The 20,012-nt window shown below is 41.1% G+C and overlaps 1 protein-coding gene across 7 annotated transcripts in view; it reads left to right on the forward strand.

The window, feature by feature from the left end:
- Positions 1 to 20,012, forward strand: part of ADAMTS6 (ADAM metallopeptidase with thrombospondin type 1 motif 6) — a 405,198-nt gene that overhangs the window by 78,970 nt on the left and 306,216 nt on the right. For all 7 annotated transcript variants that reach the window (XM_073584243.1, XM_073584241.1, XM_073584240.1 and 4 more), the window contains 2 exons: positions 1,629 to 1,712; positions 4,488 to 4,633. In XM_073584243.1, the coding sequence (XP_073440344.1) occupies positions 1,629 to 1,712; positions 4,488 to 4,633 (230 nt within the window). The remainder of the gene's footprint in view (positions 1 to 1,628; positions 1,713 to 4,487; positions 4,634 to 20,012) is intronic.

The raw sequence follows: 20,012 nt of genomic DNA on the forward strand, positions 1-20,012 counted from the left end.
TTTAGGATCAGATTGATCTTTCTTGTCCTTTCAGTGATTTTTATTCGAATATGTTGTACTTCACTATAATGTGATTATTCTTTTATCACTTACTAGCCTTTCAGAATAAATCAGCTATATGTGGCAGGGTGACTTGCTGAGGATTATGCTCCCAACACAGATTACTGGCTTCATTTTTCTGTAGGAAAAGGGAAGGGTGGTTTGATTGCAATGAAATTTCTCATCTTATAGTATGTAAGCTTCTTCAGGTCCTGAAAATCTCTTGTTACCGTCTCATTACTTTGCTAGATTGTTGGCCTGATTATTTTGCAGTTTGTAAATCAGACCGTGTTTGGCTCAATTAAAATTCTATAAGCAATTATGCAATTCTATTTTATTTAATTGCATGTCATATAAAAGATTTGATTGATTTTCATTTATATTTCCTTTTGCTTCTGCAGTCTGCATGTATGACAATACATTGCATGCTGCTCATTGCTGTTCAGTTTTAGTTGACACGCATTCTCTCTATTGGTTTAGTCTCCATCTTTTCCTGTCTTCTTCTGAATGTGAATCTAAGATCATTTATGATCATGTAAAATCATAATTGAACTTATAGTTTTGTTCAGGAAAGGACCGCAGGGCATAGAAAGCCTGGGTGTTGGGATTGACAATAAAGGCATCAAGCAGCATGCTGTGTATTTTAACACATACCAGCTGCAGAAGCAAACATTTTGATAAATCCCAGAAATATTGTTTTCACATAATATATATGCAGTGCCGCAATACAGAGGAGTCTACAAACAGCTTTCAAACTCATCATTAAAACCGCAGCCCTGGTCAGATAAAAGATGAGATTTGATCTAGTCATTGTTGAATAATTGTTGTCTTGACATACGGCATTGTCATCTAGAAGGACAGACTTCACAACTCCGAAAAATAAAACCACTGTCTAAAATCTGTAGTGTATGAAGTATTCCCATTTTACTCAGACCTGATGGATGGTTCACATTTTGGGAACTTCAGTTACAAGGAGGGAAGGTGTTTTGCTTTTTGCGATTTATGACATCCCCTAGAAGTAAGTGGATAGATGGTCTACTTCTCTGAGGTTGACCTGTATGTCTTGAAAATAGAAATATCCATATGTGTCCATCCAGACGTACGATTATATTCCATGTGCGAGAAAAACAGCCTGATGATGATTATTCTAGTTTGAGCAGAGTTTCATCAGTTTTTCTCACAAATTTTTCACCACCTTTCCAACCTGACAGGCCGTGAAAATCATGGTGCACTCAGGTGGCATCCAAGTGCGTCTGATTTTTTTTTTTTTTTTCACTGACCCATTGAACTTGCTATGATGATTTTAATCCAACATTTCCCATAATTTGTTTGCAGACCTCTCGGTCTATGAAAACTTATGGGGCATATGAATAACCCCATAGAATATCACAGGTGCTATCCGTGAAAAACACAGATGGCATTCATGCATGGAAATCGGACGTCTGAATGCGCCCTTAGTGACACCTGTAATAAGTGCATATTCGTTGTGTGAACAATTTGCTAGTGATGTCATTTATGTTCAGCCATTATTCTTTGTTTCATTGTTTCACTGTCTGACTTTGTGTCTATTCTTCTTTTCTGGAGGTCAGGTTGCCAAACTTTACCGTGATTCCAGCCTAGGAAACGTTGTGAATATCATAGTGACTCGATTAATAGTCCTCACGGAAGATCAGGTAGGAGATCGTTCACATTGGTCTCTAATTAAATGGCATTATCTTGTCTAGATAGGAAAGTCTTACAAAAAGATGACCAGAATTAGATTTTCTTCCAATAGTCAATAGCTGTAGTCCTTTTCGCTCTGTGGTTCTAACAGATATTTAAACTTATAGTTAACCATTTGTGTGTTTTAATGTATTTCATTGTTTTTAAAACCTGTTTCCTGCAGTCTATGTAATTATTAATAAAACCCATTGCTATAACTGCCAAAATCCACAGTGCCATATTTGCAATTGCCATATTTGATCATGTTACTTTAGGTAGTTTCACTAAGACTTAAGTAAAAGAAAACAAAATGCTAATTAAAGAAGAACTGTCATGTCCCCAAATGCTATGAACCTCACAGATATGGGGCTAATCTGCAGATTAGTAGCGTTCTAATGCTGTCTGTCTGGTCACCATATTGAAAATGCAGCTAACAGGAGAAAATGTACTTTTATTCCTCCTGGGACCCGATGGCTTTCAGTCATAGAGGCATGCCCGGAACGGCTTTAGTCACCACTCACTGTAAGCGCTTTGATTGACAGATCTCCCTGCACAAGTGCGCTACAGAACGAGCTGTCAAAGTGCTGGGGCTTGCTTACAGCCAGTGATCACTGCACGCTGAAGCTTTGCCGGACATGCCAATACGACTGAAAGCCGGTGGCTCGCGGAAGGCTTAAAGTTTGGCCGCTTGCAACATGGATGAAACAGACATTAGAATGCTATTAACCTTCAGATTATTCCTATATCTGCAGACATATAGCATTTTGGGATTTAAATTCCCTTTAATCCTTTGTCAGAAGCCATATTTTTTCAAAATGGCTTGATAATCACTCTTTTCATTATTTAGCTAGACTATGATCATGTTTTTGTAGACATATATAAGCGGGATTAGAAAACCTATTGCCATATACCCTATTGGGTTCCTCTGTTCAGAATCCTCCTCTTGGGCTTAGTAGAGACCAGTCATATAGACCATCTCTCTCTCTGGATACCTGTCCTGCGTTACACAATATGAGTTGAGTAATATACTAAACCTAAAACTGTAAGAAAATGGTGAAAGAGCAGCCATTCTCAAGGTGGCCACACACCTTCAACAATCGTTGGCCAAACGCTCGTTTAGCGAAGAGCTATCCTTCTCAACTCCCTCGTACACGTGCTTCCTCAATTAGACAATGTGTTTTTAGTGGTCAGAGGGGAGTAAACCTCTTCAAGACATCTCAAGACTGTCTGCAATTCTGACTGGCAGGACTCCTATTCTGGAAGTCTTAGATTGCAGCTGTGTAGAGCACTGTCTTGAGGAACGAAGGAGCACATGATTGCCATCTGCTCCATTCATTGCTTATGGGACTCCTGTAGAAAGCAGAGTACATATCCCAACATTTTGTATCATTGATGGTGAGTGGGGAAGATGCCAAGTATGCGCACCTCTACTTGATTTACAACATGGCGCTATGCTATTCGCTGAGGTTCAAAATTTTATGCGATCCAACCAATAGTCAGCAAGTTATCCTCTCTACTTTGAATAGGGGATAACTTGATATTTTGGGAACACCCTGTTTAATTAAAGGGAATCTGTCACCCTTTTTTTTGGCTTTGCAGCTGCCGGCATAGACATCAGGGGCTTATTTACAGCATTCTGTAATGCTGTAGATAAGCCTCCGATGTTACCTGAAAGAGAAGAAAAACACGTTATATTATACTCAACGAGGTGGGCGGTCCGGTCCGATGGGTGTCGCCGTCCCGTCCGGCGCCTCCCTTCTTCATGCGATGACGTCCTCTTCTCCCATCCTGTAATGGCTCTGGCGCACTGCTCTGCCCTGTTGAGGGCAGAGGAGAGTCCTGCAGTGCGCAGGCGTCGGGAGAGGTCTGGCGCCTGCGCACTGCAGAAGAAGGGAGGCACCGGACCGAACCGCAACACCCATCGGACCGGACCGCCCACCTCGGTGAGTATAATATAACATGTTTTTCTTCTCTTTCAGGTTACATCAGGGGCTTATCTACAGCATTACAGAATGCCGTAGATAAGCCCCCGATGTCTATGCCGGCAGCTAATAAGGGATAAAAAGGGTGACAGATTCCCTTTTAAACATGTCTGCGATTCATATTGACACCACTTCCTAATGACTATATCTATAAATCTCGTGTCCCATCATTTTCATAAATGTAACTTTTTGATGAATTCACTAGTTTTTCACAGAAATGCCTTTTCTCCTGTTTTTCAGTCTGGTCAGATGGGGGTAAATCTGGTACCTCCATGTGTAGTAGACATTCAGCTGGCTGGGAACAGCTACTGCTGTGTAACATGGCTTTACTTATTGGCTTTACTCATAGGAAACCTAGTACAATATGAGTTTTTTTTATGGGCTCTTAATAAAATATGAATATTAATTTGAGTTATTCATCTGGATGTGCTGCAGTTAGGTCTTTCCATCTAATTTGCTACATATATAGCAGGAACTGACATAAGTGGGGTCACAAACCTACTGATGTGTTAAATGCCTGCCCGATGTCATGTGAAATTATTATATTGACATAATCACTACTACATTTGGAACACACAATATGTCTGCTCAGTCATACGCTGGCTGAACTCTAGGTCAGATTTTATAGAGATAAATATTGGCAAGGAGAGATTATTCCTAGAAACCACTGCATCTAATTATAGTCCCATTTTAGTCTTCAAAAGGCTTAACAACTGACCTTAGTAATTTGCTTGGAACATTCCTGGTATGCGTCTTGTATTGCAGCCAAACTTGGAGATAAACCACCATGCGGACAAGTCCCTCGACAGCTTCTGTAAGTGGCAGAAATCCATCCTCTCGCACCAGAGTGACGGGAACACCATTCCGGAGAATGGTATTGCTCACCATGACAATGCTGTACTCATCACCAGGTAGGAAATCCATTGTCGTCAGGCTTCTTTTCACTGGCTATGACTCCTTTGATGCACTTTTTTTTTTTAATGAAGAAGATGGTTGTCAATGATTGTTCTCAGTGTTTCCACACCATTTATGTGCTGAAGATGGCTTTGCAATAGAGAACCCTCTTTGTATTTTTGTTTATTTGCTCTATTACGGTTCTATGCTCTCTTTATGCATTAGGTTTGTCTGTATGGTGATGGAGGACTCTTTGCTACTTAAATTTGGCAAAAAGAATAAAAACTGTAGCATTATCAATAACTGGCAGTCGAAGTAAAACTGTTTATGGTGGTCTAATTTTTATTTTTGTTGTACATTTTTGGTTTAGTGTGTTTAGGAGTACCACATTTTCACTTGGAGGTAGGTTCTTGGCCTCAGACATTTATTACCTATCCACTAAATAGGTGTCACTGCCAGATCAGTTGGGGTCTGACATTAGTCAAGTTAGGGTCAACCCCAACCTATCCCCCCCCCCCGCCCCAGCAGCAAGACTGCGGCAAGGAGTCCATATCGAAGGGTGGTCAAGCATGCGCTCTGCCACACGAAATGGAGTTTATGCTTGTGATGAAACCGACCGAGCGTTGTACAGAAGTTGGACCTCCATCGATCTAGCATATATATCTAGTTGTTAAGTGGCAAGCGATTGTCTTCAGTATCATAGGCTTTATCCTATAAAATTGCTTTTCCATGGTCATGAATGTTCTCATGTAGTCTTGGTACGCCTTCTGTAAGTAAGCGTTCTTATAATTGACCTGCTATTCACCTTACTGCCATTCGGCTGTTATCTACCCTGTAGTTATCGTTACTAGGTACTTGTATAATTTAATTCAGATTCTTAAAAAGCATGTTACATACTATTTACTTTCGCCTCATAGGGGTGTGTGTTTTCAGGCGACTCATTACATCTGGCTTTGTGACTGGTAGAGCTACTGGCATGTATGTTTGTTTCAATTTTTTTTTTAGATTACGGTACTTTGGACTGTTTCTCTACTCTTTCTTCGCCTAATATGGTCTTCGATATGTTAAGCGGGTCAATGGAATAAAGAATCTAGTCTACCACTGTACTCTGTAGTAAAAAATGTAAGATGGCACCAGCACAATCTTTGGCAACGTGATTATCCCATAAAAATATTGGCATTGTCTATGAAATGTCTAAAGCGTGAGTCTCTTGTCGTTTGCAAATTCTCAAAGTATCAGATTACAATTTTTGTATAGCCAACAAACTTAGGCTACTTTCAGATTTGCGTTCAGAGGCGCAGGGCCGCCGCTAAGCCATGCCCGCGGCTGCGCCTCCTCCGGTCAGCTCCTCCTCTGATCGCATGACACTGCATGCGATCAGCATACCCTATAGTTAGCGTTGGGTACGCTGGTCGTGCGCTGGTACACTTTTGCCGGCACTTGTGCCCTTTTGGTGCTGTGCCGAGCGCACAAAAAACGCTTAATTAATAGATCTTGAAATAAAGAGTTAAACAATTAGATGCGGAAAAAAATGTTCCTGTGCTGAGATAATCTTATAAATGTGCCCCTGCTGTGTACTGTGTAATGGCTGTGTCTGACTGAACATGGTCTGATCACACCACAGCTCCAGGGCAGGACGCAAAAGAGTATACAGACAGGGCGGCACAGTACATATCAAGGGCACATTTATAAGATTATGGCAGCACAGGAAAGCTTTTTTTTAATACATCCAATTGTGGAACTTAGTAGTCCAATATCTATTGATTAAAATTTACTTTTGTCACAGGTATGATCATCAGCAATTTAAGGGTTTATCCAATGAACAATCTATTTTCTGTGGTTGCTGTAAAATGAATTGTTTCAATTTTATTTTGACCTCGCTCCCCCCTCAAGTATCATGTGTTAAAAGGGCTTTCTGGGATTTTCGTTAGGATGGTTTACCTATTGATGGATCTCCACTTTTGGGACTTGAACAATCATTTAAGGCACAGCTCCATACTTTGTGTAATGACCATAAATGTTACTGCAAGCTCTTTCCCCATAGAAGTGAATTCACTGCTCCTATACGATATGTGAAGTTTGGCCATGATGCGCTTTAGGATTGTGGCCTTTCTTTTCTTTTTTGATTTTTTTTTTTTTCCTCTTTACAATGCAAGAGCTACATGCAAGGGGTTCATAAGTGTACACATAAGGAAAACAAAATGGAGCCTTCACTAGATCCTCCGGCTGCCATAACAAGGCAATCAACACATCGCAACAATGGACAGATGGATATCATTAGGGACATCTCCAGATTTCCAACCTCTAAAATGCTGCTGTCGTGGTTGACCGCAGCATCTAAGGGATTAAATTCCTATTTTTGGAGTGAGTTCCAATCACAGCAGTTAGACTTGGGTGTCAGCTGCACCTGCTGTGTGTAGAGCCATACATGTATGGCAGATGTTGCCAATGGAAATCTGTGTCAAGCAGGTATTCAATTGCTGTCAGATCAGGCTATTGCCCCTTTTTGCTATGTGATGATGCCTGTCCTGCCTTCCTTTTAATATATTGCATTCATCATATTATATAGCACTTTGCCCTTCTACCTAGCTAATTATTCTGTTGTCTTTGTTCTATGTAGAAACAGGAAGTCTCGTTTCCCTGCAAAATTCATTCCCGTCTTCAACTCCTGACCTAGCTGCTTCCTTCCTCCCCCGCCATGGACTTTTGCAATCATTCATGAGACATGCTGGGAAAATTGATCTCCTGTTTCTACATAGAGTTTAAAGGGAACTTGTCACTAGGTGTGACTGATATGAGATACGGCCACCACCTTTCAGGGCTGATATACAGCATTCTATAATACTGTATATCTGCTCCCAACTCTACCTGTAGGAGAAGAAAAATAACTTTTATTATACTTGCCTACGGGATGGTCTGGTCCGAGGGGCGACACTTTTTGGTCTGGCGCCTCCAATCTTCTTGCGATGCCATCCTCCTTCTTGGTTCATGTGGATGAGACGTCCCTGCGCCATCCACACAATGTCCTTGGCATCGAGTTCCTATGTAGGCGTATTTCTCTGCCCTGTTCAGGGCAGAGCAAAAGTACTGCGGAGCACAGGCGCCGGGAAAGGTCAGAGAGCAGCATATCAAAAAGATGGGAGGTGCCGGACCAAGAAAAGTGGTGCCCCTCAGACCGGATCTCCTCGCAGGTGAGTATAATAAAAGTTATTTTTCTTCTCTTACAGGTCGTGTTGGGGACTTATATACAGCTTTGCTAGTCAGTTTTTGATCACATGATATCATAGACCTAATTGAAAACAGAAGAATTAGCTGGGTAGAAAGGCAAAATCAGCAATTGCAAGAATGCTATATAATATGATTTGCAATATATTAAGAGGATAAAAACTTAGATGGGAGTGCTTCTTTTAATCTTTATTCTTCTGCATTTGATAGTGTGAATTTTTAGCATCTAAGAGGACGAACCTTTCCGAGTGATATTCCTCCATTATATTTTACTTTCCAATTTTTTACAAGTGTTAGGGAGCAAGCAACTCTGTGCACGGAGAAAGTAAAAGGGACCATGCCGCATCAGGGCATATTTTGGTGATTATGGTGTAAAATGGGAATATCCCAATATAGAAGTATAAATTTTAATTACCTGAAAATTGTATACATGTTTCTTTTTACTGATAGCTCATTATATGAGAATATTTTATGCACGGATGAAAAATAGTGTTTTTTCCAATAATATTCAGTGATGTGGAATTATTTTGCCATATTTTCACTGAGGCTCTGCGTTATGACTTACATGGAGAGAATATGCATGAATAATATGCCTGCAGAATTTTTGTCACTCATCTTCCTACAAACTATATCTCACCATGAGTCATAAAAATCATAACATTTAAAGCTTTCACTGAGGAAATGTGTTCTGTGGCACCAATATAGGATGTCTGTTATAGCATTCACTAATTTATTTCCCAAACCGTGGAGAACGGCCAGTTGAGTAGTCTGCATTTTTGCCTATGAAAAATGCTTGCTATTTTTTATTGAAATTTTTATAGGAGCAGAACATGCGTAAGCTAAATAATTTTAAGGTGAAATAGAAAGCTGGATTATGGATTAATACTTAATGGTAAGTGCTTCTACCATAATTCTAAGTGAATTTATAATAGAAAAGGTTTCGCCACCATAGTTTTATATGTTTTAGCAGCGAAAATAACTTTTGGAAGACTTTGAGGTCTAGGCAACAGGACGGCAACATATTTCCATTGATTTAAGAAATGGAACAAAAATATCAAAAATACCCCAAATATTACGGTTTAAAAACAAAAACTGTCTTCAAGATTTCAAATGAATGTGTGTGTGTGTGTGTGTGTGTATGTATGCCGAGTGTTGATCAATGACTCAAATCACTGATGCGCACTAGTGCTCGCTGTTTTTCACAAGTTTTTTTTTTTCACTTAACTTTTTTCTCCCTCCCCTCTCCTTTGTACGATTCCACGCGAGTCCTACAGCCTCCGAGCTGCTGATCAGACGTACACCACTGATTAGCACCTGCGCTCGTTTTTCTTTTGTGGGTTCAAAGTGCTCTCCACACATGTAGATAAGTTTCTTGAGGGGTGTAGTTTATAAAGTGGTGTCACTTGTGGGAGATTTTCTCTGTTTAGGCACATTAGGGGCTCTCCAAACGCGACATGGCTTCTGCTAACGATTCCAGCAAATTTTCCACAAACTCATTGACTTGTATGACCGAGTGCGTTCCAAATACAGTCATATGTTCTGGAATGGCCATCCCAGTCCCCAGACCTGAATATCATTGAACATCTGTGGGATGATTTGAAGCGGGCTGTCCATGCTCGGCGACCATCAAACTTAACTGAACTGGAATTGTTTTGTAAACAGGAATGGTCACAAATACCTTCATCCAGGAACTCTTTAATAGCTACAGGAAGCGACTAGAGGCTGTTATTTTTGCAAAAGGAGGATCTACAAAATATTAATGTCACTTTTATGTTGAGGTGCCCATACTTTTGCACCGGTCAAATTTTGTTAAAATGCAGATTGCACATTTTCTGTTAGTACAATAAACCTCATTTGAGTCCATCAGTTATTAGATATATGAAACTGAAATAGCTGTTGCAAAAACCAAAATTGTTATAAAGAAAAAAGGTTAACATTAATAGGGGTGCCCAAACTTTAACATATGACTGTATCTGATCAACGGCCCCATAAAATAAAAATGGTTCAAGTGTGATCCGATGTTTTTCTTTTTTAAACCAAAAATATGGCCATGTGCACGACCACTTAGGTTGGCAATTACTGGTTTGGTCAACAAGGGGGAGATACCAGCTTACTTATTGAAAACACAACTACTGTAAGCACATTTCATTATGCTGTTCTCGTAAATTACCATAACATTTTTCTTGTGGCAACTGAAAAAAAATCGAGGACCTGAAGTAGACAGTGTGTGCCTACTACATGTGCCATATTGTTGATGCCTGAAGTTAATAGCGGGCATGTCCTTGAAAGATCTTCCCTAAACCGGTTCAGCTGCAGTTATGTTTTTATTCTATTTTATGTTCCTAACCAAATTACTTTTCCATAGTGTAGGACGTTGACATTTTAAGTAACAAGAGAATCATTACATCTCCTTATGTGCAAATATCAAGGTACTGGCCTCTCTCCATTAATAAAATACCTGCAAAAATGTTTATTGGGTGAGTAAGGCGACAGCTGCTTACTCAGAAACCGTTGTTTTATAAAGCCATTGAATGATGCCCATAGATGTCGTCTTTTATACGTGGGATAATAGTTTGTCAATAGCTTATTTGTTATTTCAATTATTAAACCCACTTTTCTTTTCTTTTTTTTTTCTTAATATTTTAAGATCTTTTCATCTTGAATAAGTCAACATTCGCACCTGTGTTGTGGTTTGTGTTTTATAATGGAAACCATGATACTGTGCCATATTTGTCTGATGGTGACCATTGGGGTTCTATGGATCCTATTGATTTATAGTGAGGTCTGTTGAATCCTGATGTGGTATCCGGAATGTCCAGGCCTGTGCAAAGTTGTCCTGCAACATTCAGAGCTGTTGTAAACAGGCAAATAAAGTGTCCGCAAGGAGTGCTGAATGTGATACATGTAAAAGAAAAAAACAGAAAGCGCTTCTAGGTCAGTATATCAAGGGGCGCGTGGAGAGTTGTGAGTTCAAACACTCACCTGCTGTATTTATACCAAGGTGTGCGTGGAGAGATGTGAGCTCAAGCACTCAGCTGCTGACATTGTGTAATTCAGACACAACGCTGTAGATTTTATGAGTTATCCCTGTAAGGAGGTGGCAGCAGAATCTGAACTCGCCGATGCCCGGACTGTAAGGGCGACGAAGAGAAAAAAGCAGTGCTGCCACAGGGATGGAGAAGAGAATCCAGGGTATGAATGAATGTAAATTCTCTACGCATTTCAGAGCCGTTCAGGCTCCATCAGGTTGATCATGTGTTGATACATGAGAGTGATCACTGTTCGTCTACTCGAATTTCCATTTTGGTGATCACTCCGTGAAAGATAACCTTTAGGGCTCATGCAGATGATCATATTTTTGGTCCAAGTGCCATCCGACAAAACATAAGATCCCACTCTGATCAATGTTACTTTATGGGGCGTGCACATGTCCGGTCACAGCATGCCCGATTTGCATCCGGTATTCGGATCGCACTTGGCTATGCAAGTCAATGAGTTTGTGTTAAAAAAATCGGACTGCACTGGGATGACATCTGAGTGCTAGTTTCTGAGTACGATTTTCACAGACTAGCCGAACGGAGGAGATGGAGGAATTTTTTTTACGCATCTTGTCATTCGAGAAAATCTGATCACACGATTATCACACTCTGATCAGAATATGATTAGCATAATCTCTCAGATGAGCGAAAATAAGCTGCTGTGACCCTGGCCGTAGAGAACCACAGGCTGGTGATGGCTGATGCAGGATAAATACCCAAGCGGAGCTTTTGGGAAAGTAGGGAAGGTTTTGACTCTTCGGCTCAGTTTGTTAATGTGTGACCCAGATTACTGGTTCCTATTTTGAACAGAAGTATAATTTGTTAAATACTAAACAGGGATTGTATAAGACATTCTAATGATTAACCCTGTGCGATTCAGATACAGGGAATGTTTTGGCATCTTAACCCCTCAATGACCGCCAATACGTCTTTTAACTGACCTGAGATATAAAAGAATAGCCTCCCCATACAGGTGACAATCAAGCAGCTGTTGACTGTACACTATAGCTGACAACTTGCTGTATCAGCCACGGTCATTGTTGGCATCGTCCATATCTGTTTAACCCCTTAGATGCTGCTGTCAATAATGACTATCATATAAATGGTTAAGAGTGTGGGGGCTTCCTCTTTATCCCCATCAGCACCCTGAGATCATGATTGTGTGGTCCTGATGTTTGCCATGGCAGTTCATAGCCAAATAATGGCCCTAGAGTCTCTCGGCTATAGTGGCCTGTTCAGAAGTTACTGACATTTAGGTGGTAAAAATACACTTTTTCATTCCTATCATGCCACTTTGTATTAATTCCTGAAAAGCACCTGAAGGGTTAATAAACTACGGTACCTGACAGCAGTTTTCAGAATGTCAGGGGGTGTTGTTTTTAAAATGGTTTCACTTTTGGGGGTTTTCCAATTTGTAGAACCCTTAGGCTGTGCCCACGTTGCGTTTCCGCAGCGTTTGTGCCGGCTCAGACGCTGCAGAAACGCTTAAAAGTAGCATCCAATTAAATTAAATGCATGTTTGGCTTCTTGTGCCAATGCATGCGTTTTTAAACGCTGAGAAAACTCTTAGCGGCTAAAAACGCAGCATGCTTGTTAATTTCCGCATAGCTGAGCGTCTTTAGCCATTTCCGATGTTCCTGTTAGCGTGGCTGGTCTGGAGCCGGAATCTCCAGGAGTGGACCCTCTGGGCCGTGGCACCGAGGGGCCTCGGGCGAGCTGCCAGGTGGAACCGACCCCTATACAGGAACCATTAGGAGCAGGCCCAGGGGTTCGAGTACCATGGTAGCTGGTCCCGAGAGGGGCGGCTCAGGATGGACTGGAGTAGGAGTATGGGACTGAAGTGTAGATGACAGGACAGAACTGGAACACAGGAGACAGGAGTGGAGTAAGACTGTAGACTGGAACGTGGAGGGATGGCTGGAGCAGGGACACAGGAGACAGGATTGGAGTAGGACGGAAGGACTGGAGCAGGATGGAACAGAAACACCGGAGGCAGGACTTGAGTAGGATGGAAGGACTGGAGCAGGATGGAACAGGAATACCGGAGGCAGGACTGGAGTAGGACGGAAGGATTGGAGCAGGACTGCGGAGTACAGCAGGGGACACGGATAGCAGGACTGCGAGGCTGCTGCAGGGAGCACACGAGAACGGGTACTGAGAGACTGCATGAAGCACACGAAGAAGCGAGGCCCAGTGTGCTAGGATACACAACGATCAGGCGCCTCCCTCAGGGGGAAGCGGCCTGATATGCCCCTGTCTGGTCTGCCATTGGTCAGGGGGTGCTTCCGGGTAAGGGCATAGCCGGAGCACAACAAGCAGAAGGGAGGCGCGGCCTATGGCACATGCGCATTGCATGCAGAGACTGTTATGAATGGGTCACCGAGGAGAAAAAAGCAAAACAAGCTAAGCCACAGAAAACCAGAGTGGTTGGTAACTATGCAGATTGCAGATCCCTGATCTTACCACACAACTAGCAGTAGCTGTGGAGCGTAGCTACGATGAACCTAGACGCCTCATCACAGCCGGAGGATTACATAAGCCTAAAGCAAGAAAAGGGAAAACTAACTGCCCCAGAGCAGACCCCAAAGGAATAGATAGCCCCCACACATGTATTGACGGTGAAACAAGATGAAGGCACAAACACAGGCATGAAAATAGGCTGAGCAAATGATGAGGCCCAAACCAACTAGACAGGAAAGGAAAGAGAAGACACTGTCTGCAACCTGCAAAAAACCCTACAAAAATGTACAACACTTCTGATAGCAAAATTAACCCTGAAGTCACTAGACTTCTCCACTATATCAGCACTCTGAAATATTCTGAGACAGAGCAAAAAGAGACCGAACTAGTAAGGGACAAAAAGCCAATTGGCAAAATACTGATAGATAAGAGTGGAAATTCAGCTCCTCCCTGAGCTGGGGCTGGCAGACCACACAAAAAACTGAATAGACCAACAAAATCAAGAGTGAACATTAGCAGAAAAACTTGGCTTTAGATGACTGGAACAGAGCTGAATACCAAGAGCTGACAAGCCAGAAGGAATTACCAGCAACTGAATAGGGCGTCGGCTGTCTTAAATCCAATCTGAGAATCCTGAGATCCAATCGTCCTCCTCATTCTCAGGTGGCAGATCTCCACCGATCAAACCAGCCGCACCACCTCCCGTCGCCACCAGAGGGAGTCCATAAGGGGAACTCACAACTGGTGAACCAGAGAATGAACACACAACAAGACGCCGTCGGCTGCGCGCCTGTCAGAGGTGACCGCCATGGTTGTCGGGCGACGAGGGGCTGCGGCATGGGAGAGATGGCCGGGTGAGTATGCGGAGACTGTGTGGGAGCGGAGGCCGGGTGAGTATGTCGGAACGGTGTGACAGTTCCCAGAAAACTCGCGGAAAAAAACGCATCAAACGCGCGTTTTTGTGCAAAAAAAAGCACAAGAAACGCACGGAAATAAAACGCGCATTTTCTGGGAAGGGGATCAGTTTCCTGAGAGTTTAAAAATGCTAACGTGGGCACACTGCCTCAAAGTCACTGCAAACCTGGATAGGTCCCTAAAAAAATTTTTGTAAATTTCCATGCAAAAATGAAAAATTGCTGCTACACTTTTAAACCTCCTAAAATGCTAACAAAATAAAATAACATTTTACAAATGGTGCTGATGTAAGATAAATGTTATTTATTAATGTTGTGCTATGGTATGACTATCTGAATTAAAGGGATAATCATTCAAAGTTTGAAATTTGCTAATTTTTGTCAAATTTCTGCTTGTGTTTTTTGTTTTCTTTTTATATATAAACAAACACAAAACATATCAACCTTAATTTACTATTATAAAGTATAATGTGTCCCAAAAAACAGTCTCAAAATCACTGGCATTTGTTGAAGCGTTCCAGAGTTATTCCCACATAAAGTGACACTGGTCAGATTTTTAAAATTTGGCTTCGTCACTAAGGGGTTAATAGGGAGATGCACCACATGGACCCATGTAAACAATCTATGGTTGTTAGTTTTTCAAATCGTATAAAACTTGCATCGTAATACAGAAGATTACTTGCTTGTGACCTTTTTTATGGTTTTGTGGACAATCCTACACGTTTGATTATTGCTGGTGGCTTAACAGGAATCTTTCTTCAGGTTTTTGTTACTATATCTGAGAGCAGTATGATGTAGAGGCAGAGACCCTAATTCCATTGATGTCCCTTAATGGACTGCATGCTGCATTTTTTTTGTTCTTGTTTTGAGGCTATGTGCCCACGTAGCGATTTTCAAGTGATTTGTTTTTTTTTTGTTTTTTTCTCCTGAGCAGAAACTCATGCCCTTGCCAGGGAAATCCGCAAAATTAATGAACATGCTGCATTTTTTACCGCTAAGCGATTCCGCAGCAATAAACGCACCATTGGCACAACATGTGCGTTTTCTATTACAAATGCATGGAACGCTCATTTTAAGCGTTTCCGCGGCAGAATCGCGCGTTAAACGCCACGGAAACGCTTAAAAATCGCTACATGGGCACTCAGCCTAAATTAGTTTCATGTGTTGCAGAACTATCAGTTCCCTGAATTCTGAGCTCTATACTGTCATGATATGTGACTGGCCCTGCGTGGCATGACCCGACGACCGGTCGGTCACCAAACGACAAGACATACAAGGGGACTCCGGGGAAACAATTACAACGGTGAGCCCTGCAATAGGATGTGCCCTGCTCTTACTAGCGTCCCTATACAGGTTCTTTCAACCTGTCGCCGAGCAGGATACCTTGTTCCTCACTTACCCTGCACCTGTCCCTCACTATTGAATTGGTAAGTGTGGACACTGGTCCCACCGCTGCACTAATAAGACACCAAGGGGAGATACGACAGACAGGGTTAAACAAAAAACACTTAGCTTTCTCTGCTGCCAATGCACTGTGCAGCAGAGTAAGGCTCCTGAACTCCGCTTTCATCAGAATCACCACTGCTCCTGAAAGCTCCTCTCTTCGCCACGGTTGGTATCCAAGAAGGACCTATCATAACCAACAGTCAGTTGATGCACCAGGTGACCTTATATACGAGGGTGGGAGTGGTCACCAACAGCAGACTAACTAAACATGTAGTAACACCAGCGGCCACAGGGGGGGGGGGGAACTCCCATTAACCCCCGATGGGGAGAAAAAAGTTTAAATGTGAGCAGCCCAAATTGACACAGATCCAAAAATGGATTGTGACATGTACACACCACTGACTGGCAGCTTTCTGCTTATGCACAGTGTACACAGAAAGCTGCTAATCAGTGGTGGGGTTATACAGAGCTCATGAATATGGAGGACTACCTGGCAAAAGGTTTAATAGTCCTCTAATGATCTTTTGCTGATAAAACAATGATTTTATGAAAACTACTGCAAGCAGCCCAGTAAATGATGCATCGCTGGAATCGGTATCTGTCTCTCTACATTTTGCTGCTCTCAGATTAGGTGGCAAAAATCCGTGATGGATTTCCTTTAAGATAGTTTAAGAATACAGCAATATTTGTGGTGAACGTTTAGCATATACACTCGTAAAAGCCCCTAAGGTGCTCGTAGGCTTCAGATATATGCCAGAGGAGTGTCCTTGGCTTACTTTTCCTCTGTATATAGTTAAATAACGTTACATCAACTGTACTGTAAACCAACATCTGACATGTGCAACTGTTCAGGCATACAATTACATATCTGTCACACATGTTTAGGATATCATCACTTTTTACTGCTCCTCCCAAACGTCATCACCAACTGTTCAATTCATCAATTTTTGGCCAGTATTACCCTTAAGTTGGCCATACACATTAGATACAAGTGTGCTCACATTTGAGCAGCCATTGAATGAACAGTGGTCTACTGAACGATCATGTCAGACAAAGCCACTCGCACATTTTATTTTTGTATTGTCCATTACAGTTGTTCAGACTATCAATATATGGTCAGTAACACTGGGCAAAGAACGAACAATCTTTATGGAAAAGTTCTTTTGTGTCTATTAGCCAAAAAAAATTTAAATAGCCGATTTTGGTTTCAGAAGATGAGTCTGCCATTGGGTGGCTCAATCACTGTTTTTATTGTTGAATTTCAGAGATGAACATTGTGGCCAAAATCCTAAATTTTTAGTAACTTTGGACTAATTTGTGTTGGACTTTTTTAACGGCAATATTTGTTGTTTTAAATGAATGGGCAAATACACTATGAATACAGCAGTGGAGTGGTCTGGAATTGCCCACCCTCCTATGAATACATTACTCCTATACCTTTTATAGCAGCTATGGTGAGGACCCATCAAACATCTACCTAGATCTCTTTTGTGGACATAAAGGTATAATTGAAGTTGCAAACATCCTTTTTGGAGATTTTGTTTTTAAAGGAAAGCTAATGACCTATTTACTAAATAATTTTTTAGTGACGTGTATATATATTTTTTAAATATTGCAATTTTTTTCAGATTATCATCTCTATTAACTAAAGGGAAAAAAAATGTAAAATTTCAACTTTTTACACTCTCCACAATCATACTTTCTCTCCTTTGAGAAAGTTTTCAGCAGGCTCATTATCATCAGAGGCAGGATTACAATAACCGGTAACACCTGCATACGTGGCTTGTGGCACAGGATCCACCAAACACGATAGACGATGTCGCAGCTGACCCTGCTCCCTTTTCTTTTACAATGACTCTTGCACACGTTCACTAGATACTTCATTACAAAATATAGGTTCAGAGTCAAACCATTGTGGCTATGTACATATGTTGTTTCCTGATACAATGGAATATTCGAGCCTCAAAAAGCGTCAGTGGCCATAGTTAGAAGTGCAAGATTTGTTTGTTTTTTTTTTTTTGTTTTTTTTATACAGATTGTGATATCTACTAAAAAACTGCCAAAAGTATTATAAAAATACAATTCGCACCTAAATCTGATTCCTATTAAGAGCCAACTTTTAGCCACGTACAGTGCTTTGTAGATGGTGTTGGTGTAAATGTAGATAAATGATCTTGATGGAGGGCCTTATCTTTGATGGTCTATATCCTGTTAACGGTTTTGTATTTTCCATCCACAAGTGAATAATTTAACCTCATGCCTGACAACGTGAATCGCAGGCATGTCCACAAGCACAGAGATCCCCAGACTAATGACAATAACACACACCAAAGACCTGTGAGATTTTCTCCTTTGTCATCCATACCTTAGCCCACCTTCATTTTCCCTCAAAGATTGCTCCATTTCTAATGGCCCAAGCACATGTAGAGCGGAAAATGCGAATGGGTCATTTACAGAATGTATTGATGAGCAAAAAACATGTCCTATCAAAGTCTCCTCCGCTACAAGCTGCACATATATATATACTGCTAATATAACAGTACCAATCCGCAATGTAGTGGAAAATGTCCTTGAGTTTACATTTCTGGCAAAGCCAATATACCATATGTAAAACTATAGGACATAAATTATTCCTACAGGAACCTCTAAGAAAAAGTGAAAAAGTAGCTACCTCATGCGTCATCATTTTTTCAGGCACAAGATTTGTTATATATTACATTTTGTACAGTTTATCAGTAAATATAACACTAGAAGGATTTGGGGTCTTGGGGCCTAAAGCAAAATGTTTGGAATGTTGTATTCTTCAAAGTATATTTGTTTTCATATTCTTCCAGAGAACATGTCACCAGCAAAAATGGGCCAGTGTTTGCTTTTATTTTATTTTCCATGCCCCTGAGTATTCCTTTTTTTTTTCTGCAGTACAGTTCTATAGATAAGGGCTTTTTGTGTAGCTCTAATTTTTATGGATTTTTGAGGCCATATTTTTAGGCTGTTCTGCATTAATACCCTGTGAGCTAAACTCCCTTGCTAAAGACCATAAAAATTAGCTCTAAATAGTTTAGGAGATATTGGCCTTTCTGTGTGTGTGTGTGGGGGGGGGGGGTTTAAAATTAAAAAAAAGAAAAAAAAATTAGAAGAGCAAAAACTGGCCACTTTTGACCTAGTGACCTGTACTCTTTAAGATAGTCATACATAAGTTGCTGGATTTCAAGGCTTTTGTTCTCTGCGGAAATATACCCTCACCACAGGCGTCTCACTGCTGCCTACACTCTTCTCCCCATGTGGAACACAGGTAAGCTGATGGCTTGTGGAAAGAATGGGAGGAATAGCTGTTGGTGTGTAAAGTGTGTGACCACCTTAGTCTTTCATAAATAGGTAGATGAGCTCTCTGTTTATATCTATCAATCGCAAGAGGAGGAGAGGTCAGAAATTCCCGATTTGAAAGGTGCCACAGGTCTCCCATATCCACAGGCACTCCATTCATATGTATGAGTAGCAAATAGCTGAGTGTAGGACTCAACCAATAAAGTGGCGGTTCATATGGAAGTATGGAGACCACCACTGTAATCAAACAGGATTTCGAGTCACCTGTTCTTGTAGTGGTACCAGGGATGGACCTCCATCAATTAGATATTTATCCTGTGTCAACCCATTTAAGTCTGATACTCTGTTCTTAGATAACAGGTTCAATCAGTAAACATACCGTAATTGCTTTGTATGGATAAATCCAAATTTAAATTTATTTTTTGTCGAATATCTAATACCATTTTGACTATCTTTGAGAACAATACCAATAAAAAGACAGACCAAACCAGTTGACGTCAGTGTGCACAAGAGCGAGCTGTGGCATCCAACGGAGCGCTGCGATCACTGGCCTGGAAAATTAATTGAGGCTGCCAATAAGGGGTTAATAACGTATTCATTTCCCCCAAATGTGTGTCTGTACTTTGATTTACAGACCACAACCAAGAGTCTTGAAACTGCTGAAAATTGAAAGCGCAAAATATATTAGAAATGTGCACAAGTTTCTATTATACAGTCATTACGCTTTATTCACATCAAACCGGAAATCTTCTTTAAACAGTCCGTTGTTGAAAAATGTAAAGCAATTCTTTTTATCAGTTGAGTAATCATGGGAATTTGGCCAGAAACCCTCAGGGTAAGGACTTGGTGAGTTTCCAATTTACAGCTGCCAATCATATATTAACTTTGTTAGTGTAATGTAAGTTAGACTAATGAAAAAACAATATTTAATTGGTTTCCATGGTCTTCGACCTAGATGGCTCTGAATAGCGGAGTATCGTTGAGTAGAT

The sequence above is a fragment of the Dendrobates tinctorius genome, unplaced genomic scaffold (genome assembly GCF_039654945.1).
Source record: "Dendrobates tinctorius isolate UK_male_01 unplaced genomic scaffold, ASM3965494v1 ptg000083l, whole genome shotgun sequence".
In the NCBI taxonomy this organism is placed as follows: Eukaryota; Metazoa; Chordata; class Amphibia; order Anura; family Dendrobatidae; genus Dendrobates; species Dendrobates tinctorius.